This window comes from Larus michahellis, chromosome 4 (genome assembly GCF_964199755.1).
Source record: "Larus michahellis chromosome 4, bLarMic1.1, whole genome shotgun sequence".
Lineage (NCBI taxonomy): Eukaryota > Metazoa > Chordata > Aves > Charadriiformes > Laridae > Larus > Larus michahellis.
The window spans coordinates 34,002,718-34,027,551 of NC_133899.1; the positions used below are offsets into that span (position 1 = coordinate 34,002,718).

Genomic DNA, 24,834 nt, shown 5'->3' on the forward strand with positions numbered 1-24,834 from the left:
CCCACCTGGAGTACTGTGTGCAGCTTTGGAGTCCTCAGCACAAGAAGGACATGGACCTGTTGGAACGAGTCCAGCGGAGGGCTACTAAGATGATGAGAGGGCTGGAGCACTTATGCTATGAGGACAGGCTGAGAGAGTTGGGGTGGTTCAACCTGGAGAAGAGAAGGCTCCGAGGAGACCTTATAGTGGCCTTCCAGTACCTAAAGGGGGCCTACAGGAAGGATGGGGAGGGACTCTTTATCAGGGAGTGTAGTGATAGGACACGGAGTAACGGCCTGAAACTGAAAGAGGGGAGATTTAGATTAGACATTAGGAAGGAATTCTTTACTGTGAGGTTGGTGAGGCACTGGAAGAGGTTGCCCAGAGAAGTTGTGACTGCCCCATCCCTGGAAGTGTTCAGGGCCAGGCTGGAAGAGGCTTTGAGCAGCCTGGTCTAGTGGGAGGTGTCCCTGCCTATGGCAGGGGGGTTGGAACGAGATGATCTTTAAGGTCCCTTCCAACCCGAGCCATTTTGTGATTCTGTGATTCTGTGAAGTCCAACTGCAAACCGTAATGGGCTGATGGCTCGGGCTCAAAGAGTTGTAAATGGAGTTCCATCAGGCTGGTGCCAGTCACCAGTAGAGTTCCCCAGGGCTCAATTTTAAGGCCAGTGTTCTTGAATGTTTTTCTAAATGATCTGGATGCAGGAATCGAGTGTGCGTTAAGTAAGTTTGCCGATGCTAGTAAAGTAGGAGAGCTGTGGACTCTGTTGAAGGTAGAGAGACCTTCCAGAGAGATCAGGATAGAGTAGAGAGCTGGGCAATCACCAACCGTATGAAATTTAACAAGAGCAAGCGCAAGATTCTCTACCTGGGATGTGGTCAGACCCCTCAGTTTGAATGTACATGTCTTCTAAATACCTCCAGGGATGGTGGTTCAACCACTTCCCTGAGCAGCCTGTTCCAATGCTTGACAACCCTTTCAGTGTAAAATTTTTTCCTACTATCCAATCTAAACTTCCCCTGGTGCAATTTGAGGCCATTTCCTCTTGTCTGATTGTGAGTCTTGCATGTTACTTGTGAGAAGAGACCAACACCCACCTCGCTACAACCTCCTTTCAGGTAGAGAGCAATAAGGTCTCCCCTGAGTGTCCTGTTCCCCAGGCTAAACAACGCCAGTTCCTTCAGCTGCTCCTCATAAGACTTGTGCTCTAGACCCCACACCAGCCTCTTTGCCCTTCTTTGGCCATGTTCCAGCACCTCAATGTGAGTTGTGAGGCTGGAAGTGTTATCTGGAAGTGTTATCCTCAGCGTCCTGCTCATGTCCCTCGGCTCCCGGGTGCCACTTGAAACACACACCATTTTTACAACATTTTCAAGGGAAATTTCATTCTATTTTTCATTGTCTTTTTCTTATGAACATTTCTGCTCTCCTCTGGGGATCGGCTGCCTAGCTCTGGCCTGCACGTGATGCCCCTGCAGGGCAATGCCTGCACTGGTGGCAGTCAGCCATCCCGGTCCCCTTCCCTCTCGGCACGCCTGGCACAGGCAGCACGCTGCCTGCTGGCACCCCAGGGTCCTTATTCAAGAAATCAAGCTGCTCGGGAAACCATTTACCTCTCACATTACACTTACTGGCAGTAGACTGCCCATAAATGCTCCCTATTCCACTTTTGTGCTATCTACTGGGAAATTATTCATGGTCTTTCACCCGCTTGTGGACTAAGCCACACAGAGGATGGTGGTAAGCTCAGCATTATGGCATCAATCCTGGGCACCCTGCCACACCAGGCCTTGGGTTCAGTGGCCAAGCTCCCCACGTGCTCCCTTGTGTCCCCAGCCAAGCCAGGGGACGGGGCGGTTCCTTCATGAGGAGGTCCAGGTGCTCTGGGGAGTCTTCTGCTTCCTGGGACAAGGTGGCCAAACCCTGTGACTTCTCTCACACGGAAGCAAAGCATGGAGCAAGGTGGTTTTATCTGAAGCGTCCCCGGTGAGAGCCTTGCCCAGGGTGCAGCAGACTGCTACTAAAGTCCTGCCCTCCGCCTCGGCTCAGCCCCAACCACAGCCGAGGCCAGGGCAGTGCTTTCCTCAGGCTTTCCATTTTGCCCAGCAGAATTAGTCCGTCACTAGGCCAAGAATAAAAAGGAGGATGCTATTGCCTAATGTCTCCAGCACCCATCTGAGAGGGAGGAGGTTTAGGCTCCAGCCTGTCCTCAGATGAGCGTTACCATGTTTTTATGCAATGTGGAATAGCTTGAGCAGGAGAGTTTGAGTGATTTTTTTTTTAAATTTTTTTTTTTTTAACTCACCCACACACACACATGAAATGTGGTAGCATGGTGGGCAGGCCACTCTTCTGGGAAAGGAGATGGCATCACAGCCTTTTCATCTCCTGTTTGCTTTTCTGTTTCCCCTGGGGAAACAGAAGGCCAGCAGGCTCCTTTGGCTGCTCTGCATTCCTCTGGCTAGCCTGCCTTCCCTCCTCCCCTAAAAAATTGCAGTTATAAAGCTGGAAATAGCCTGTGTGACCATTTGCTCTGGCCTGCCACCAGCAGGAAGTGGCAGGGCAATTCAGGGCAATTCTCCACCCTCATAGGGCTTCGCTGGGTTCTATTTGTCCCCAGTGAGGGGGAAGCCAAGCCTGGCAATGGAGGAGGACACCCCATAGCCTAAGATGTTGAGATGAGAGGCTGATCAGATCTAGGTCTCTCGCATCGCTTGACCCTCTTCCCCTGGTTTTAACGTGTTAGGATATATTTTCGTACACAGAAATGACACAAGCTCCTGACCATCCCCATTTCGAGGCACAGCCTGCTTGCCCTGGGTTCCCAGCCCCACAGCACCTCTGCCTCACTGGCTGTGAGCCGGGAAAACCCAGTGGCGAGGGCTTCCCTATGGGCTGCAGGGTTGTTTGTACATGAAGACACTGGGTCTCCCCCACCTTTTGAAAGACCATCTTTTTCTTGTCGAAATGCTGCATAGAGCCAGGTCGAGTGTGCCAGGTGAAGCTGTATCTACTACACCCACAGTGTGGGTCTAGTAATTAAATTGGCAGCGTGGGCTCAAACTGGGATCGACAATTAACGGGGAAAATCTGCATTACCAGACAGGGTAAAAATAAACAGAGTTGCATCCAAACCTCCTAAAGATTTTTATTTTCCTCCTCCAGACAGTGAGTAAGAAAAACCGTATATATAGATATATATTTATATAAACATATGTATATTTTGTTTTATATATGTGTGTATATATATATGAATATGAACTTTTAAAGGGCAAAATGTTTCATGCTCAACACCCGGGAAAATGGATAGAGAGAAAGGGTAACATTTAGAAAAATGTGAACATTGAGGTTTCTAATGAATTTTAAAAGCTTCAGCTAAAAATACAGAGTGGGCAACTCCGAGCTTTCTCTGATGCAATTTCAGAATAAAACCAGAATTGAAGATTAATTTGACAGATACACGTGCAGATCTTTGTAAAGATCACAGCTTCTCACTGTGTTTAGTGCAGGTGGGTGTGAGGTTCAGCCAGCAGCTGCAGTCCAATTGCTCTTTCACATCTGTTACTGATGACCAGAGAGTAAAACTGAGAATAACCTGTGCTGAGGAGACCTTTGAGGTGTCAGCTTATATTTTTGCAGTGACTTATTGCGATGGTGTTTGATAGTAGTACTTGGGCACAGTAAAGCTTTCCTGGATTACTGGGGAATGAACAAGACTGGAAACCAAGTGAATTAACTCAACTGAAACGCCACGTTCTTTAGCCTGGTCAGACAGAGCAGTTAGCACATACACCGAGGACAGTTTTGTTGGGGTGTAAATAGGGGCTGTTTGCAGTTCAGATGCTGCTGCATGTTCAAAGTGCAACAAAACTGGAGGCAAAACTGATGGCAGGCTCAGCGTTAGCCCCAGCCCTGCCCATGGGAGCTGATGGAGGTTGTGCCCCAGCTTCAGCACAGAGGGGATTTCTCCTGCTTCACTGGCCCAGCTGGCCAGGGATAAGCTGGAGGTGACCACAGCAGTGAGATGCAAACGAGGTGGTTTTAGGGCACTGGGTGGTGAAGTCATCTCGGGCAGGAAAGCTGGTATTTCAGTAAGCGTGGGCCAGGCTGCATCTACCCACAGAAACCGGCCAGTCTCCTTCCACGGCTGTGGTGAAATCCACTGATTCATCGCTAATCACCACTTGGGCTGACGACATTCCCGGGCTGCTGGGCAGAGAGTACCTGTGATTACTGGGAAGCCAGCAGAGCCATCCTGTGCTGGCGGTGAGGATCTGGAGGGCTGTGCCAGGAGCGAGTGACAGAAGATGTCCAGATGGGCACGACAGGAGAGGTCTCTGGTGGGAATGGACACCAGGATGGCTATGGGACCATGCTGCTCCATGAGTGGGCTGTCTTCAGCAAAGGGCATCGGGATACCATTGTATCGGATTGCTGCTGTAACAGCCTCCGAGTTGGGACTTGTCTGGGGAGAGATGGCTCCAGAGATACCCATGGGAATGTGCATGAGAAGAGGATTGCGATGGACAGGAGAACTCATGGCCCCGGAGCGTTGGCTCCTCACCACAGGAGAGTGATCGCTGGCTCCTTTTTTATAAGCCTTTTTTTTAAGGCAAAATGTTGAGCATCTTGAGGATGCTCTTTCCCCCGGAGCTGGAATAAGTGCCTGCCTTCCTTTCTTCTGCCCCTGGGACGTCCCCCTGTCCCTCTGCTGGGCCAAGGGGACATGCCGCTGCCAGCACTGTTTCCTTTCCTCCATCTGGTGGGTGGCATGGGGAGCTCTCTGCTCCCACGGAGGGGTGGCTGGTGGGGGCCCAGCAGTGCCCCAAACCTTGCACCTACCTAGAGGGCCAAAAGGGCCACGAGGAATCAACAGCTCAGCTGTTTCCCACTGCTGAAAGCCTCAGGAGAGGCTTGAGGATTTCTTATGGCTGTCCTGGAGGCCAGAGGAGAGCAGAGGTGGGAATGCAAGGCCAGGCACGCATAGACATGTGTGCAACTGCCACAGTGCACCCAGCCACCCCCAGTGCTTGGCCTCAGTGCCCCCTGGGTGCTCTGGGCACCTCCCCATTCTGCCCGTGGTTCTCCGGAGGCTGATCCCCAGACCACAGCGTCTCTCACGGCATCCCAGAAGGTCCATCCTTCCCTTCCACAAAATTCTTGTGAAGCCCCATCCCAGCAGCAGGAGGTAAGTGCTGGGGAAGGCTGCAGTGATGTCTCAAAGGGCTGTGTCCTGGCCAGCATCCCTGGCCACCAGTGACCATACAGACTGCAAGGCACCGCCTGATTGCATTAACATGGAAGAGAGTCAGGTTAAGAGGCAGTAGAGGTGGCACCAGCCAGCTCTCTGCAGGGCCGTGTGAGAAGCACACTAATGCAGCATGCTGCTGTGTATCACACCTTGCATCTGAGCAGCCCTTATCCTTATGCAACAGCTGAGCTGCTCACGGGTTATCCCCCTAAAGCATTTGCTTTGACTTACTCTTGCTGTGGGGTGCTATGAAGTGGCGCAGGGCTGAGGGCTCATCTAGGAGAAAGGCTGAGCTAACCTCATACCCAGCAAGTGGGGGACGTGACCAACCCAGAGCCATAAGCTACATGTTTTCTGTTACTTGGTGGTTTGGTCTTTTGGGGGGCTTCTTTTTTTTTTCCTGGTGGTTTTTATTTGCAACGAACGCTGTGGTTTGCAAAAAGACTTGTTAGCAGGGCGGAGACCTTGCAGTTTAGCATGGGGGGAGCTGCCTGTCTCGGATTGCAGGCAAAAGCCTGTGTCATCACTGAGCCGGAACACGGTGATGAGGACAACCTTGACAGGGGATGGAGAAGGTCCATCTCTGCTGGACCTGCCGCTTGTTGCTGTGGGGCTGGTTTTTCAGTATGTCAGAGGGGAAGGGTCCCTGCAGCAGTACAGGGCTCTGCCATGGTTCAGGTTCTTCACTTCCTGGCAATAACCTAAATATCGGACAAACCCAGGCCCCAGTCTCCAGCAGGGAATCATCAGTCTGGCCCCAGCTGCTGCCCCTGGAGCATCTGGTCCTTTTCCCACTGGTGGACACAGATGCTCGGCAGTGTTTCATGCTGGTGGTCACCTGTGTCCTCACACAGGGGAGGGGACTGCCTGTTTCGGTCATCACTGCCTGATGCCATGACCCATTGTCAGTAAGATGCCACATCCCTTTCCTCTCTCATGGGATCCAGGACATCTCCAGGGGCTGAGCATCCCTCTACACAGCCCCTTCCTGCTCCCCTCAAAATGCCTTCAAATTGATTCGGGTGGTCCTGGTGCTTGGGTGTGACACCCCGGAATGCCTGGCTGGGCAGACCCTTGCATGTGGTACAAAACACAGTTTTAAAAGCAGACGAAAGTTGTATTTTTTTTTTCCTCTCAAGGAATAAAGGATGAGCCCTCGAGCAGTATTTATGAGAAATGACACCAAGCGGTGGGTCAGCTGGAGCCCATGAAGAGGCATAAGACAGCAGATGGCCAGTGTATCTTTTCCAAATACTTTTATATAATCAGTGTCAAAGCCAGCAATGACACGTCTTTGTATTTAGAATACGTGCCCTTTCAGCCATTACTTTCCTGGGGTACCTGTAAACTGTCCTCTCTCACAGTCATTTCCATTTTGCTTGTCATTCACGTGGCCGCGTTGAGATTTTTCATACAACTTAGTTCAAGAGTGAAGCTTCCACCAAGAACAACTTCTCTGGTGAGCCACCATCTTCTACAGGGCTTGTTTAAATACCCAGATGATGTACCTTTCAGCTCAGTTTATTCACTTTCAGTTAAAGCCAGCCCTGAGCAGGGACCACCAGAAATCACATATTAGATTACCTAAAAGGGATTTGGAATAAACACATCAAGATATAGAGGAACGGTGAATTACACTTATAAATCCAAGAGCTATTTGAGGCTGAATGGGCATGAGAACAGTTTTTTTATTAAAAAGAGTCATAAAATTAGGAAGTAAGGTAAAACAATTTTTAAGATCCTAAGAAACATCTTCCAGTGGGTATCAGTGAGGGGGGCAACGCGCCGTTGTTTGCCAGCACTCTTAGTCCCATGACATTTTCAAACACAAACATCCACCATTAAGCCTTTATTAATCCTCCCTTCTGATTTACGTGCGGGTCATTTAGCATTACTTAATACTGAGCTTAGGGGAAAAACCCTAATAAGCCAACCACTAATCTTTGAACTTCGCACGTAATTCTCTGCTTGCTGTTTCTCAACATGTTCTTTCTTGTCCTTCCACCCCACAGAGAAAAACCCTGGAGTGCTGGCAGAGGCAACTGCGGACGGCAGCAGCAAGCTGGCTGCAGCGGCGAGCCTATGCTCACACCGGCACCCGGGACACAGTGGCCGTGGCCAAGTGGCTGCAGTTTCTAAATGAGCTGTTGCGGGAGATATTTTGGGACTTGGAAATGAGCCTCTCAGAAAAGGCAACCTGTGGTGAGGGACTATTATCAAGCCACGCTGAGACTGTGGGATCTTTGGAAAATAAGACAAGAAAATTGAGTATGTATATATTTGTTTTAAGCAACGGCACTTACACTCTGCGAGAAGCATGCAGCTAAAGCATATTTTAGAAGTGGCTGAAAGCTTGTCAGTATTTTCTTTCCTTTCCAAGGTAGAAAAGCCCCCTGCCACCCCCCCCGGGGGAGGACAGCGATGCTAACCGGGAGCAGGACACCTTAAAGGCTGGGCTTTGGGGGCATCAACAACCGTGAAACCCCAAACTCTGGACTGGAAAAGAAAACCAGATTGCTCCTTCAGCTTATGCCAGGCTTAGTGCTAACAGTACTTTGTGTTTGATGGTGCATTTAGCAAAGCATCGAGCAGGCTTTTCACCAGCCCTTGGAGAGCATCGTTAGCCCTGGTTCACAGTGCGGGGGAAGCAGCTTTGCTGAGGCTGGGGACAGGGTGGTCAAAGCAGCTCTTGGACATGGTCCTCTGCCTTCCTGCTCACCCTCTTCAGAGGTGAGGGTTAACCTGGTCACTCTTTTTCTTCTGCAGATGGAATAGAGAAAAAAAAATAATCCCGGTGTGAGGTGCAGAATCCTCCCTTAGCTGAATGTCTCTCTCAAGCACAAACTCACTCACAGCCCTGGGCGAGGATTTCAACCAAGTATTTTTGTCCCAACTAGTTGTATTTTATTTATGCCCTTTTAGTCTGTTCCTTCCTCGAGATTTAAAAAAAAACCAAACAGCAAAAGTAAAAATAAAAGTACAAATGTCTCAAGAGAGCTCAACCTTTCCTCTCCCTGCTGCCTCTCCTGCAGAAATAGAAAATTCCTGCAGAATTTCTCTTGGGAATGGAAAAGACTATAAAAAGCATGTTATTGGAGGTGAAGAGCCTCTTGGTTCACTCACAGCCAGAGACTTTAGTCCCCCCGCAAAGGTCACCTCCCACCAGCATGGGGAGGACACCAGAGGGGACATCAGCCTCCAAACTAGCGCAGAGAAGACCCTACGCAATTGCTGGCAGCAATAAAACCCTGTGATAGATGTGGCTGACTCCTGGTCCACAGCCCCTTGTTTCAGGTGCGGGGCTTTGTCCTCCAAGTTTTGGCCATTTTAGGGTGTGGGACCCCTTGTGTCCCACACCCTGGGGTGCTGGCGGTGGCAAAATGTGGCTTTGCCATCCCAGGAAGGCTCGGAGGTCTTGGGGGGCAGAAGGAGTAGTTGCAGAGAGCAGGGACCACAGGGAGGGTCCACCCAAAGGAGCCTGAATAAGAAAAGAGGGTAAAAGTAGGGAAGAGCCAGAGAGAAATCTCCTTGCAGGGCAAAAGCGGGGTTGGAAAGCCAGGGCTGGAGTGGCGCTGCCCTGGCAGGCTGTGTTCCCTCGTTGTCATGGAAACAGGAGTGATGCTCTCCAGCTTAGCTGTTCTGTCAGCTTATTTTTAAAGGCAGCTCCTGTTTTTGCCAGTGAGCGTTTCAGCAGCCCCCTTCCCTGGGTCTCCCCCCGGGCAGGACCCCAGGGTGGCCTTCGAGGAGCAAGGCAACGCTGTGAGGCCCAGGAGGGACTGCTGCCCTGCACTGGGCGAGCACTATCTAATCAGGGCAACGGCTGGAGCCCCATAAATGGCAGCGCTGGCGAGCCCTGGCCCCGTGCGCAGAGGAGGCTCCGACAAGCCGGTAGTAACTCCCGCATCTGCTGTAGGTCAAAGTCACGTTCGGCGGAGGCCAGGAGAACGAGCTGGCGTCTTTTGAGTTCCCCTCTATGCTAAGCAGGCGAGGAATCTTCTAAATAAAAAAAAATTCTCCCTTGGCCCAAGCACAGGAAACAGACGCCTTTTGAGTAGTCGGGTTGAGCAAGGGACTTCCAAATCAGGGCATCCCGCTCCCTCCACAGCCCTTGCACAGCCTGCGTGAGAGCTCTGAATGGGGAACGCTCTTTTCTCCCCGCGCTCGAAACGCTGTTCCTATTAAAGGATATTGTTTAATCTCCGGCTGGACTGATGTTTGCGCAGGCTGGAAGCAGCAGCCCAGCAGAAATCCTTGGCAGTGTCGTGTTAGGACCTCGGGTCTGTTTAGGGATGCTCATATTTTTGTGAAGAGTGCAGCTCCAAAACACAGCAGGGTGTCACTGCTACAGCCAGGGGTGCTTGCAGCAGAGCTGATGGGTGCCGGGAACTGAGCCCGCACCCCACCGCTTGGGTGGTGTTTACATGGGGCAGCCCCCACCACCGGTAGGTGCTTGCAAGACCTGCAGGTCTGAGTAATGTTTTCTGAGCCTGAACATCACTCTGCAGGTGACGAGAAGGCAGCCCAGGGAAGGGAGACATGGCACTGCCCCCACGAGGTCTTGCAAGACAACCTCCACCATGGGGGGTGGACAGGGCAGCTCAGCACCCACCAGAGGCGAGGAGCTGGCAGCAGGGGACTGCGCTGCTTGCAGCGAGCGGGGTCGCAGCACACGAGTGCACCCAGGCACCCAGCTGGAGTTGGGCTGGGGGGTGAAGGCTGCCACCATCACCAGCCATGACCGAATGGTGCCAGCAGGAAGGGCACAGCCCTTCACTGTCCAGGAGCTACCTCCAACTGCATCACTCTCCAAACCCAGGCTGACTCCACAGCAGAAGGCTGAGGATGGGTCTCTACTGACCTTTGGAGCTATATTTCCAGACCATCCATCTGCAGGCCACAAACCCAGGGCCACCATGAGTTGCTGGAGTTTGGGGCTGACTTGTTTTAAACCACAGATGGTCCCTCCTGTCACCTCAGAGTCCACCAAGCTGAACAGGGACAAATCTGACATGGTGTTTCCTGCAAAGCATTAGGCTTTATGCTGTCACGTTCACTCCACTGGGGTTCAGCTTGGCCCAGACGTTCACAAAAGCTGTAGCAGCTGCTGCCCCAGAACAGCAAACAGGGAAAAGAGCTCCCTTGTTTGTTCCTGCGTGCACACCATTGAGCTTTGCCTTTAGCTCAGGCACAGCCAGGTCTGGACGCCAGCGTGCTGAGCCACCTTTGTCCCTCCTGTCTTCTCCTCCCAGCTACCCAAAGGCAAGGAGAGGCACAGGCTCATCACAGCCGCAGATGACTTTTTCCACGGAAACAGATGCCTGCTTCGGCTGACGCGTTGTCTTTGTGTTGAGCATGATCCCACCTATTCTGATTGTCACTGTTGTTATTATTTCCATAACGATTTTTCCTCCAGACTTCCGGCGCATGCCTGCTCCAGGAACACATTACTTCAGCCCTTGCCCCCTCCCAGGGCATGGTGGCTTCAAAAAGCGTCTGAAAGACCTGTCCTTCCTGGTATCAAGTGCTCCTTCCTTAGATCCTCTGGGAACATAGTCTGTAGTGCGTCACACGTGGGGAGGAGCTGCCCAAGAGAGCAGAACCACAGCCATGGCCATAGCAGGAGGCACATCCCATCAGCAGCCAGCCCTGGAAACAAAAGTGCTGGGGCAGGAGGGAAAGCAGGGATGCTCTCGGCTAGCACTGAACCAGAGGGTGGCTTTGCTCCTTCTCTGCCAAGGGAGAAAACTTTCCTTGAATTCAAGCATATGACAGTCTGAGCAAGAGCCAGCGCTCAGGTTTTTCTGGGTTGCTGCTGGCTAAGGGGTTCACAAAACAGCTTGCTGCTTCCTTCAGCAGTGGTGGCGAGATGGTCAGTCACCCACCCAGGGAGAGCTCAGCATACATCCCCTAGCTCCCTCCCCAGGATGCCGACAGGACATCTCCGGTCCAGCTGACATAGGCGGCCACGCTTCGGCCACAGAAGAGCTGTCAGAGATGAACAGCCCTTTTCAGCGCCACTTCGAACAGATAGCAGCTCCTTACTGTGGGGATTTGACAGACTTTCCGTCTCCCTAGAGACACGACTGGCCAACCACTTGCCTGAGTTGACTGCAAATATTTATGACCTCAAAAAAGGACAGCAGCAGCTTGTGTGCAGGACAATAACCATGGGGTTGATGAATTGTGCCTCTTTGTAGTTCTTCATCGAGCTGTGTGACTGTAATACAAGCTTGAAGGTCCTCCTGACAGCGTCCTTGGATGCTGTGAACCCCTTTCCCTTCTGTCCTCCAGGAGAGAAAATTTCAGCAAAGTTCTCACAACCCTGAAAAATTATCACTTTACTTCACTGAGAAGAAAATTTGGGACATTCTCAAACTACTCTGCTTACATCTACCAACAGAGAGCGTTTGTTGTCCTACACGTCAGCCTACCCACACTCATCGCGGCGGCCAGAAAGAGATCTAACTTGAGACTTGGGAAAGTCTGACTCCTACTCGTCTTGTGACAGACACTTGCACAAGCTGCACCACTCCCCACGTGTGAGACCAGGACCTTCCCTTCCTCTTTCACACAGAGGTTAGCCTGGCCCCTGCGGAAGGTCCTTCTGAGGAACAGCCAGCAGAAGAGCATCCAGCCAGCCAAAGGAGAAGTTGGTCTAGCAACTAGACAAGAAACCAGGGCTAGGAAGTGTCCTGGCCCCAACCCAGCCTGGATCCAGGCCAGAAAACAGAAATGAAACCAGTTGAGATAGGAAGAGGCTTTTTACTTTGAGTAGGCAGCGGTTTGTCCTTCACCCTCCAGCTGGCCTCCATCCCGGGGCAGCACCCACCCCTGCCAGCCACGGCTGTGGCGATACAGGGTAAGATGGCAGCAAACCAGGGTGCTCTTTTGTGGAAAACCATAAGGAGAGAAGGATGTGCCAGTGGGTGATCTTATTTCTTGCGGGTACTCCCCCACGTCTGCCAGGCCGGACCCTCGCTGCAGGGGGGCAGTGGTGGTGACCGTGCCTTGGTTGCGTGGGGACTGCCCCAGAGGGGTGCAGCGTGAGGGGACACCTGCTGTAAGCACTAGGCAGGGAGGAGGAACAAGTGTCTGTCCTAAAAACTGACCCCATCCTGCAGCCATGCCTGGGAGGAAGGTGCCGAGGGAGGGAACTCCTGCTACTCCATTTTCAAATCCATTGGTCTATTCTACCTACTTGGAAATAGAGTAGATGCAGAGATGAGATCACTCCAGCCTTTCCTCTTCTGGACTTAGCTCCATTCCTGCTCAGTCTCCTGCTTCAGGAGATGGCCTAGTTAGGGACCCCGTCACCCGCAAAAACAGATTTTAGTACCTTTTCCTGAATCTCAACCCACTTCAGGATTTTCCACACGGCAGCTGGTGAGTGGGATTGCTGGCAGGCCTTTTTGTCTCCGATGGTATCAAGGCTGAGCAGGGCCCTGTTCTAGCTCCTACTGGGTTTAACACCTCGTTTCCTTTGCTGTCTGCCCCAGAAACGTGGGGAAAGGAGGCCACGCGCCCTTCGGGCTCAACAGGAAATTGTACCACCCCCCGCGAGCGCAGACAGCTTGCTGCACTACAGATTGAAGAACTGGCTTGGGACCTCCGATTTGCTGGGGTGACCGCATCCTCTTTGTGCGTACAGTGGTTTCTAAACGGGGACAAGCTGTTGAGCAGAGCAGCAGAGAGCTGGCAGAGGTCCTCCTAAGCTGCACAAAGAGCATCTTTGCTGCGGAGGCTGCCCGTGCCTCAGCCCTTTCCCCTCGCAGCAGAAGCCAGGAGGGTGCTCTGCAGCCAGGGTGGGTGTCAGGCACCGCTCAAAGAGGCTGAGAGGGGTGTCCAGCAAACTCTCCTCTAGCTCCGTCAGTTTGATGTGGCCAATATTGCACAAGAGGCCCTGGCCAGCATGACCCACAGTTGGAGACGTCTCCATCCATATACTTGCCCACATGGTAAATAAAGAAAGGACAAGTTACAGCAACGAGCGTTGCCTTTGCCTGCTCAGTTTGCTGTAATCTTCAGCGCTGTTTCCTGCATTAGAGTAATTTAATTTGAAAAGACTGACTGACACTATTGTTCCCAAGTCATTGCTGTGGACATGGACAGGTGGAAGCTCCTGGTTTTGCCCTGCTGACAGGCTGCAAGGTGCTCAGGCTGGGCAGAGGACATACCTTCAGGTATCCCAGCCCCAGCAAAGGGTTCGATAAAGATTTGAATGTCATACCAAAAGTGTACACACAAATTTAAGCAGATGTTGGTAAAAAGGTTTGAGATGTTGGAAAAACAACACTGTGCTTGTAACAGAGGTGGACCTCCACCCCCCATCCTCCTTACTTCTCTTCCTGTGTTTTGGGGAAAGCCACTTTCAAACGGAATCGGGGTCTCTCGTCTCTCAGACCACAGGGCTTCTGCAGGTTAAGGCTGTGTAAAAGTGGATCTCTCCAGAGCTGTGGTTGGACCATGCCAGTGGGGCTTAGGCTCGCTAAGTAACGGCAAGAAATTACCATTTTCTGTCTCCAGGCACACGCTCCTTGCTCTAATAAGCTGCAGAGGTTGAGCGCTGCTGGCAGGAGAAGGGAGAGTCCTAGCAGTGTCCCACACAGCCCTTGGGGGCCGGGGAGGGGGAGGATCAGACCCTTTCGGAGGTCAGAATTCGGCCTCCCAGCTCTGCAATGCCTTTACCCACAGGGTTACTCTATCACAACTGAATTTAGCAGCACAAACCCCCATTTCCCCGCAACCAGCCGATACCGCAGAAGAGGTGACTGCCACCACACTCCACACGTCCCCAGCCAGGACACTCGCACATGCCCTAGGTAAAGATAAAAGGGCACGTTACAGCAGCAAGTATAACCATCAGCATAGCCACAAACTTCAGTGCAATACCACGCTGATCCAGAGCTTTACTTCCAGGTTTTTGGTTTTCCATTTAGCAGCATGTCTATCTTTGGTTCAGTCCAAATTTAGGACTTGTTTTCATCCCCTGCCTTCCCTGAACTCAGCTGCTAAATCAGTGAAACTCAGCTTTGCAGCAAAATGCTAAACGCTGCTGCTTCCAAGAAAGAAAACTGGGAAAAGGCATCATCTGAGTGACAAAACAAGGCAAGGACGAAACAGTCTTTATTCTCACATGTTGTTGTAGGACAGAAGGGGAGGGTAAGGTAAGGGTAACAGTAAGTTAACGAGAGATGCTGGATGCTGGTGAAATAAACAGCATGTCTCCCCATAAACCTTGGCTCTCATCCCTCTGCTTTATTTTTATCCTTGACGAATGCTTTTGTCACTGCCTTTACTTTTACTGCTTTGCAAAGGTGGTGCCACATTTCCCCGCCTCTTCAGCAGAATTAGCCAGATGTAAAACAGTCATGAAAAAAAAGAAAAAATACCCCAAACTGTCTGACATGATGCAACACTTACCCTGGCAGACCAAGCTAATAATGTCAGCAGTGGACAGAAAATTGGAGAGCAGTCTTTGGTATTTTAAGTTACCCGAGTCACTGGGTGCACAGACTAGAGCTTGACTCCCTTTTGTGCACAGCAGAATCCATCCCTATTCACCCCGAGCAAAGCTCTGACCTGAAAAGTGACCTTTTAAGGAGAGCTGCCTCTTAATCAGCAGATCTGATCCCTGCTGTGAACTGTCACCGTTTTCAGGCTGGTTTCCCAGAGAAACAAGCCTTATGTAGCCATGCGCCGTGTGTGAGAGCCCGCGCTCGTGTCCGCTCGATCTGTCCTCCCTGTGGCTGCTGAACATGCAAGCCAGCTTCAGGCAGGGTGGGTGGATGGATCGGAGATAAACGTCCCTGCAAGTGCCCTGAAAACAGAGCTCAGAGGAGGAACGGGCCTTTCCCTGCAGCCCCCGCGAGCTGCAGCTTTACCCCAAGGGCTGTTTGCACCAACAAATAACAGCGTGAGACGGGACGGGAAACGGTACGGCTGCACCTGACACAAACCCATCTGAGCTAGGGGCCACTGGAGGTGGTGCTCACCGAGCTCCTCTTCTGCCACCAGTAAGCTCCCACCATCCCTCCCTTTACGCCTTGCAAAACTCCTTTTAATGTTGCTCCTAAGCAGGACCAAAGGGCCATGGGGGAGAGAAACAGACATGGTTCCCTACGGCAACACAACCAGGACAAGCCTTCCCTCCTGCTTATGGAGGCCGGGAGAGCCACAACAGGGCAGTCCTGCTCGTTCCATTAGCACCCAGAGCCCACACAGCTCCACATAACGGGGCATTTTGTCATCGTGCACATTGGCCGCCACTGCGCAAGCCCTGCGTGCATTACAGAACACATCTAATTAAGTATGCCATAATGAGAAGTCTGGAAAGCACCTAGGAACTGAAGTCACCCAGAAGAGACAACTCACCTTCTTCCTCATCCTAGAGACTGCTCCGAATTCAAGCGTTCATTACAGACTTGCATTTACTTCAGCTAAACTGTCCCTCAGGTCTGAAGAATCACTTCAGCAACTGAACACTGAGGAGATCCCTCTGCATTTGCCATGGTCTGTGCCAAGGACCCGTGTTAAGACGCTTCAGGGGGCCCTGGAGCACTTGTACTCTTTTCCCCAGCTAGAAGAGCACCTACAGACCCAGTCTGGAGAGATTCACGGAGCTCTGACACCACAGGAGACCTCAAAAAGGGTCTGCCCCTTGAATCGAGACTTTAACTCGAAGAAGTGTTCAGCCAGAAGGGTTCAGCCAAGGCTCATCTCTGGAGATATGGAGAAAGTAACACGTTTTACATGCCAGGGATAAAGAGGTTCATAAAGGGGTCAGTCAGATAAAACCACTAAAATACATACATTTGACCCAACAAATTCGCTCTGGGGGCTGCTCCCAGGTGGGTGATGAGGAACAGAACTTCCCAACGGCAAAATTCTGCTTTTGCTGCTCCCATCGCACGGCCACGCACGACACGACAAGCCCTGTGCACGCCGCGACTCCCACCACAACCAAGGCTTTAGAACATCGCCCTGGGAGGTGCAGGAAAGGGCTCGGCCACGGCTGACGGGGTCTGGGACTGCAGGAAGGAGGGGACGAGTCACGGGGCTCCTTCATGGAAAGAAGACGGAGGAGCCTGAGATCGACCAAAATAAACAGCTTCTCCATTTCCACTCACCGAATCCAAATATCCCAGCGATAAATATTACTACCAGTCACTATAAATCCCCCAACAGCAAAACTTTGATTAAAATAAAAGTGAACGCTGCAGCAAAACATGCGATTTGAAAAAAATCCTGAGCAAATAAGGAAGTTTCACTTCTTGCCTACTCAAAGCACAAGTGACAAGATTTGTTTGAAGACTAAACCAGACTGCAGGCATGGAAAATGCCAGGCATAAAGCTTCAGGGTTACTTAATACAGTGAAATATAAATGGCAAGTGATCCCACATTATTTTAGAAAAGGCTGGCTGCAATTTACAGCCTTGATTAGACTGATGACTAAAGGATGAACAGCGAAATAGCTTCAGTAATTAAATTTCCGAACAGGAAAACAAAGATTCTTACTCTTTAAAAAGCTGGAAATTAATTTAAATATTCAATATTCCTTTTACCCTTCTCAGCAGAAAAGCCTGCTGCCCGACATGGTCATTTTCTAGGAAAGGAGAGGGAACAAGGCTTGACAAAGTGGAAGAGAGTTTTGCAGCCCTACGGGTTTTCCACGGCAAAGCTAAAGACCATTTAACTACACCTCCGCTCTGAAAGCAATAAAACATAATGGAAAGTTAAATGTAGCATTAGGGTGTTTTTCAACCTGAAAAATATGCAACTTCCGTCAATATCTTGTGGTACATTTCCCCCCTTAATGCTTTTAACAATAAGTCAAAGTTTGCTGAGTGGATGGTAACACCGATAACCGATGTGAAATTGCCGCTTTGCACGGACCAAGTGATCCTTGGCGCTCTCTTCTAAAAATAATCCAGACGAACACCAACCAGAGCCGTGTTTCTGCATTTGAGAGACATCCTGTGGCCACCACGGACACTGCAACATCCCTCTTCAGCGCGCCCTTCAGCACAGCAGGGCCCAACCAACCATCCATCCAGTCCATCCATCCATCCATCCATCCACCCTTGCCCTGACCCTGCTGGGCAGCCTCCGGCTCTTCATACCCACCAGCCCCTGCTCCCACAGGCGCCACACACACAGGAAAATTAAAACAAACGCCTTCGAGTGTCTCCAAGCTCCTATCAGGCTGGTGTTTTTCCCATCTCTGTGGAAGCATGTGTGAAAGCACTTAATTTTGTGCCTTTTGGCTGGGTAAGCCAGGACGGAAAATAATTCTACGCTCAGATTTTGCTGTTTGTAGTTGGTTACAGCGCTCAGGCTGAGCTGAGGTCCTGGTAAGAGACGCCTCCAAGCAAACAGGACTTTACTTTCCAATTTTGCATCCCCGTATGTTTTAAGAGAATTATTTTTGTGGTGAGATATTTCCTTATCTGATTTTATTGCCCCAATACATTCAGCGTGACCAGCAACTACAAGGAAACATGAACTGTACAAATATTTTGCCTTTATGCGCTGAATTTCATAAGGACATTATTAAACGGTAACACAAGGCTATTAATGGGATGAGAACTGCATTTCTATGCCTTGAAATTCAATGCCGTGGTTCCCACAGCAACCATAACCGTGGCCACTCCGCATGAATTCCACATCCGAGTCTCACAGCACACAGTTCCAACTGCTCAATGCACATAAGCAAAAACAAGCAAAAGCTTTTTTTTTTTCCCTCCTGCAATAAATATCTCACCTGCTAAGTCACAACCATGACAAGGTGTTAATGGCACTTGTAGGTGAAGACGAACACGCAACACCTGGTAATTAATGCCCTGAACGTGGCTTCTGTGCACAGATGCAGGATTCATAGCGTCGGTATTGACATAGCTTCTGTTTTCAAGTTATTGCCGGAACGAGAGCCCACGGGTTAAGACATTCTTAGAAGGCTAAAAGAGGCCAGCTAAGGGTCTTTCAAATACCGTCCCGTTTGAACTTCAGAAGCACTGGGTGAGGCAACTGCTCCTCCTGGTTTTGCTGCTGTTATCCAGCCCCTTTGCTTGGAGGCAGTACCTGGTCGCAGGCTACGAAGAGACCGGCAAAAACAGGAACGAGAAAACCATCAAATTATCCCAGTAAGTTTAAAGGTTCGCTTTTTTCCTGCTCTTGATTTTGTCAGAAGGAGCACACACGTGGAGAACAATTACTTTATCTGTCTTGTGTTCTTGGACTTCCCTAAGCATTTCCTGCCGCTGTAACGTAGGACACTGATGGGCCTTCGGTGTGAAGTGCAATTAAAAAAATTCTTATTAATTGCACTAGGGCTGAGCTTTTATCCAAAGCTTACGCCCCTTCCTGCTGGGTAACGGCAATGGATTAATGGTCAGCGGTGAAATCCATGGAACAATTCACTGCTACTGGAGGGAAAAATTCCAGTCAAAGGTGTAATTTTCACAACCAGACTTCATCGGAACGTCAGAGCGGGGGGTTAACTGGCAGCACCAGTGATTTGGAATAACGCGAGCACATCGTTACAGGAAAGCTTCAGGGCTTTTCTATGAAAACTTACAGAGATGCGATTGCATTGACAGTTGGAAATACAGGAAATTGCAAACCTACATGTTTAAAATTAAACATTAATCTAGAGTGGGATCAGCTTTACAAAACTGTATTTAGTATTTCCTAAACATCTGCCACGTGAGTTAGAAAACAAAGATGTTACATTAGTATGACCCCTCCCCCCACCTTAAATAGCAGAAATACCATCTACTACTGAGATTCTCTAAATATTTCACTCTTTAGGTTACTAAGAAAATATATGGTCTTGGACAGCTGGCTGGAGCACCCCTCCCATGAGGACAGGCTGAAAGAGTTGGGGTTGTTCATCCTGGAGAAGAGAAGGCTCCGGGGAGACCTTATAGATCCTTCCAGTACCTGAAGGGGGCCTACAGGAAAGCTGGGGAGGGGCTGTTTGCAAGGGCAGGTAGCAATAGGACAAGGGGCAATGGTTTTAAACTAGAGCAGGGTAGGTTTAGATCAGACATTAGGAAGAAGTTTTTCGCAATGAGGGTGGTGAGACACTGGAACAGGTTTCCCAGAGAGGTGGTGGAGGCCCCATCCCTGGAGACATTCAAAGCCAGGCTTGATGGGGCTCTGAGCAATCTGATCTAGTTGAAGATGTCCCTGCCCATAGCAGGGGTGTTGGACTAGATGACCTTTAGAGGTCCCTTCCAACCCAACATATTCTGTGATTCTATGATCACAGACCGCACGGCAAGAAAACACCCGACCACCTCACCCCTGAAATACACAGCAGGACAATAGCTCAGCAGCAGCCTCTGCCCGTACCCAGTGAGGTACCCAAGCCCCTGGGGAACCCAAACCAGCGCGACCAAGTGGGTTTTAACTCGAAACAGCCGCGTACATCCTGCTGCTCCAGACCAGGGCTTAAGAGAGAAAAATGGTTCTCTGGGTTGGCCACAGTCCTAATTAAATTGCAATCCGCAACACTGGGTGTGATGCAGCAGCTGTGGGAAAGGCTGATTAAAAGTCTCAACACATTATCCCAATCGGGCCGTGTACATCCCAGCTTTTAACTGAACTGGAGAGATCTCTATTTAAATTCCAGATCCACTACCATCTTTCCATGTGGCTAGAAAGACTCCTGAACCTCTGACTTCATTTCTTTAACATAAACATGTAGATGCTAATATCAGATCTATTGTTTTTAAGTAATCTAATTCATCTTGAAAAATTTGGGATACATCATCTCACTGTATTTGCTCTTGAAATTTCACTGTAATACAAGAGAAAAGAGGCGAACCTTGCCCAAGTTTGTGGTAAAAAAAAATAATCTTTGAACCCATAAATATTGGACCATGTGCCGTAACTTGAGTAAAAGTCACATGCAAAATGGTTAGACCACTTAGCATCGTCGAGGACCTCAGACCTCGTAAAGAGGTCAAACGGACTGAGGTGTTTTAGAAAGCCTAAGTACAGGGAAGCTTTGCATGAGAAAAAGTTTATCTGAACTTGTTTGTTCCTGCTCAGTGTGCCTATTTTTTTTTTTTTTTAAATGTGCATATCTTTAAACACTTATTTAAAGCAGTCAACTCCCTGCAACCCAAACTCGATAAGACATTTTTCTCTGCCAGATCCAGCAACTAAGAGACATCTTCAGAGCTGGATGACATGGGTTTTAACCTTTAGTCACAAGCCCATTAGAAATGCCCCCCAACACACCATTCGGACCACGCATTCCGGGACACCAGTCACGCCGTTACGTAAAACCGCTTCTCGGTTGCCAGAGACGCATCTCAAAAAGCCTGGGCCTGCTGCTACATCCTCACCACACACTGACCTCCCGTTATTTTGAAAACTTGTCTCTTAAGGAGAGAAAAACCAGCCGTAGTTCTGCAGAGTCGTCTCACCAGCAGAGCTGACAAAGTTACACAGAGCCCCGAGGGATATCAACAATAAAAGGCCTGTGTTTGGGAAGAATTTAGTCTCTGGTGTGGAGATCCGAAGGAAGCAGTTTTCCTTTCCAGGCAACTCCTGGAGGCCTGAAGAGTAAGCATGCAGTATGCTAAAGAAACACAGGTATATTCTTGCAGCTTGGTTATTTTATAAGGAATTGGGGAAGGAAGCTGTTAAAAATCTGTTTCTGATTATAATAATTCTTTTTTTTTTTTTTAATACCTCAAATACAGATTTACTCTGAAAGAAACTCTTGAGAACACTTTAAGAAAAATACTTAAGTACAAACTTTAAATATCCAAAGTATGATACTGGTGCACTTTCTAGAAACAATTACATACTTAACAGGTGAAGTAGGAAGAGAGTATTTCAGAAAACATTTAATATGAAACCTTTTGGATCTTCCATCGAATACAGATTTACATCATTTATCAGAACACTTTTCCAGTTCAGACGACAGAGTGCACTGCCGGGTGAAAAAAAAATACATTTGGAGGAGTGCTTTAAACGTAGGAAGTGAAAGGAGAGGTGACCATTCACCTGAGAAAGTACAATGACTGCCCTGAAATGGCTTATTGCTATTACAAAATGGAGTTTTCATGGAAAAAACCATACGGAGCAGCACAGGCACGGGCAGAGCACTGAAAGCCAACCGAACTCCGGTAGCACCTGGAGTTCTCAAGCCATGGTGTGATACAGAATATACAGAGAATAAAATGCAAATTCAGGAATATTTACTACATTTAACAACTATGACTACCCTTTAAACTAGCATAATCAATACCGATGCTGAGGGGGAAGTCTGCTGCCTTCAGAGACTACAGATCACAAGAACTAACTCGCAAAATGTTAAGGATTTTGCATTCTCACCTCGGGTCAAATCTGAACCGTGTACTATGAATAACTATTAGCTCACTGCAAATTTAAAATGCAAATTTAGGCTCCAGTTTAAGCATGTACTTAACATGTGCTTTAAGTGCTTCACTGAAATATAACCATAAAACATTAATACAAAAAGTCAGGTAGATACTGCCGGATATTATCTACAGAAGTCCTTGATGAAATAAACTGAGTATCAGTAGGGAACAACGCATGAAGAAATTTCTTCATTCTAGTTTGCAAAAAATCAAATCTGCCTCACCACAGTGATGGTTAAAAAGTGGGGACCATCCCAGAGTTGCTTCGCGTCCTACAGAAAGCTAGTTGGCCATCCGAGAGTTCCACCACGGGGGGGTTTCCACACCGCACGTTAAAAAAGCGGCAGTGGACTCCCCGCGCAGCAGAAGCTGGAGACACAAGTGGCACGAAGCCATGGAAAGCCATACAACCAGGGCCGAGTGGAAGCACGCTGGAAGAGAGCTGCAAGGAAAGGTTTTAACTGCTACTGCCCATGGCTGTAGTTTAGCAAGTTGGACGTTATGACAGAGGAGAGCGGTAGCCAATTTGATTCCCGCTTTTGGGTTTCAATACCGTGCATGCCCAGAAGGCGCAGGAGGGTATTGCCAACCGTGCAGCAAAACCTCGGAACGGCACCGACTGGACGTGGCAACTTGCATCAAAATACAGTTGATATCTGAGAGTCCTGTTGTGCTTTGCATCAGTCTGACCTAGTCTAACGTGGAGAACTTGGTCTGAAAGCAAAAGTCGCTAGTCAGCGTTTAGCACATCCTTTTAGACTGCCTCATTCTGTAGAGGAACGGTTGTAGAGGAACGGTGGAACAACAGAAAAGTGTTCTTAGCTGCAATCAATACTCATAAGCCAAAAGGACAAAGATACAGTTTTAGTAGTTTAGCAGAAGCATGGAAGCGTTTACCCAAATTTTAATGCGCAAATCAGCTACATTTTTTTAATTTGATTCAGACTTAAATAATAAATAGGTGGGCAAAATATAATGCAAGACTTATTCAGTAAAAGTGAATTTTTAATAATCTCGTGAAATCTACTTAGAAAACAGGACTAATAATGTTCACAACCGTAAATCCAAACCCTTCACACACTTTTTTTTTTTTCTTTTTTCTTAACACAGCAGTGAACTGTAAACCTGCATTTACTGGTTATCGCTTCAGTTATTTTAAATATTAACTCAAGTGTTTCCTCCTTGGCCATTTCAATTTTTAGCACCAAAATTAGCCCAAAAAGAGGTACTGGTACAGCTCGATGTTGTAAATGAATTGTTTACATATAATACTTTATATATTATACACACATACTGTACATTCACACGTCCACACAAACAGGAGGCATATTTAAATGAATATATTCTGTGTTTCAATTTGTTGTCAAAGACTTAGGAGCAATGGAAATAAAGCAGAAGGGGTAATATTTTACATAGTAGGCAACTTTAATGCTGTAGTGCACTTATAAAAAAGTCCAACTCTCCCTCCCAGCTCAGCAGCTTTTTTTTTTTTTAATATCACTATTCAGAAGGATGCAGAAGTTATTGCCTAAATGTTATTCTATACATTTCCATCAGAATTCTCAAAAACACTTGAAATTGCTAACTAATTTACAACTTAACTATTTTTCTTGTTACAGCTTTAACTCATTGGCAATTTTGGAAGCAATGTTTTTAAAAGCTATGGATGTTCCCAATATCCGCTTAAAGCGAACTCCATTCAGCGACAGTCTTGGCAGTTTACACACCTCCATCTCCCACTGTACAAGGTTTTCCGCGTGCCCATCTCCATGGACACAGAAAAGCAAGAAACGCTCTCTTTGTTCATAGTCACAATTATTGGCATCCAGGACCTTTCGTATTTCCCTCATCATGTCATTGGGATCCATGGAGCTGGTGGTTTTCATGTTCCAGGTAAAACGCAAAGACCGAGGCTTGGCTTCCTTGTTCTCATCCTTTTGATCCGCAGCTACGTTGCGGCTGAAAGACAGGAATTTATTAGTTAGCAGGGCCAGCTACCTTCTCCACGTTTCACGTTAGTGAAGCAAACTAACACTCAACGCACACTGCCGGTATTAGAGCAGCATCTAGAGGGTCCGGCTGCGAGCAATGCCCCGCTTTCCTAGCTGCTGTACGAACACACAGTCAAGGTAAAGCATTAGCTGTTGGGGCTGAAACGAAGGTATGGTACGACGGGTGACACAACTGGAAATCACTGGAGTCAAGAGCGTGAGGGAAGTGACCTTGCAGAGGTAGAACTACATGCATCACCTATGACTCGATTTTAAGGCAGGTTCTGCTCAAAGCCCTATTCTTGGGCCACGTGGACTGCTGAAACACCAGCTCTGCGCTAGAAGTTTCTGGAACATTCAAATAGTGGCGACCTGTGACAAAAGGGTGCTCAGCCCAGGACAACGGAGCACCAGCCCACAGGAGGTACCTACTCATACGCAATGGGGATGAGCCTGTGCAGAAAGACCCCAAGGGTTCCCCTGCACCTCCTCCTGTGCAGCAGGTCAGAGACCGAGCGCTGAGAGAGCCCACGGAGTCCCACAGTAGTCAGCTGCAAGCAGGAGGAAGGACAGCAGGACCGTGAGACCTTGCCATGGGTCACCCACCTACTGCCCCAGGGCCAACATGTGCCACCCAGTTCCGGGCTGCTGCGGTTTCACTCTGGCCTTCCTGCACTGGTGTTGGAGATGGTCACTAGAGACCCACCACACTGGAGGCTACTGGGGTTACCTTCAACAGGGAGGAAATACCTCATCTCTAAGCTGGGCAGCAATTTATTTAATACCAACAACTGACAGGGGTAAAGCGATGAAATCTTTTGCTGCTGCAAGCTATGCAGTTGAGTGCCTTTGAGGCTGACTGGAGGAAGGAGAGTTGGAAGTCACTATCAGACACCTCCTCAACACTGTTAGTAAAGACAGCGAGTAAGAGGGTTACTATTATTGTCACAGTTTTAAGAGATAAAGCACAAAATATTGAGGCTGCATTTCCCAAGTCTGCATTACTATGTTTTTTAAATTAAAAAAGCATTTCCTTTGGTAAGGATAAATAAAGTTATAGCGGACAAAGAAAAGTTCCAGAAATTTCTAGAGTGCTATGATTCTTACACTTCAATTAAAATCAGTGGTCACGTAGCTAAAGAATAAGGAACTGCATTTGGACCTCCAGGGAAAAAATCTGACAGATTTGCTTTACGAACATTGCACGCTGTC

General features: G+C 48.9%; 1 protein-coding gene across 22 annotated transcripts in view; it reads right to left on the reverse strand.

Moving 5' to 3' along the window:
* Positions 1-22,519: 22,519 nt before the first annotated feature.
* MARK3 (microtubule affinity regulating kinase 3) overlaps positions 22,520-24,834 on the reverse strand; it is a 63,482-nt gene continuing 61,167 nt past the window's right edge. For all 22 annotated transcript variants that reach the window (XM_074583904.1, XM_074583902.1, XM_074583900.1 and 19 more), the window contains one exon: positions 22,520-23,590. In XM_074583904.1, the coding sequence (XP_074440005.1) occupies positions 23,245-23,590 (346 nt within the window). In that variant the 3' untranslated portion in view covers positions 22,520-23,244. The remainder of the gene's footprint in view (positions 23,591-24,834) is intronic.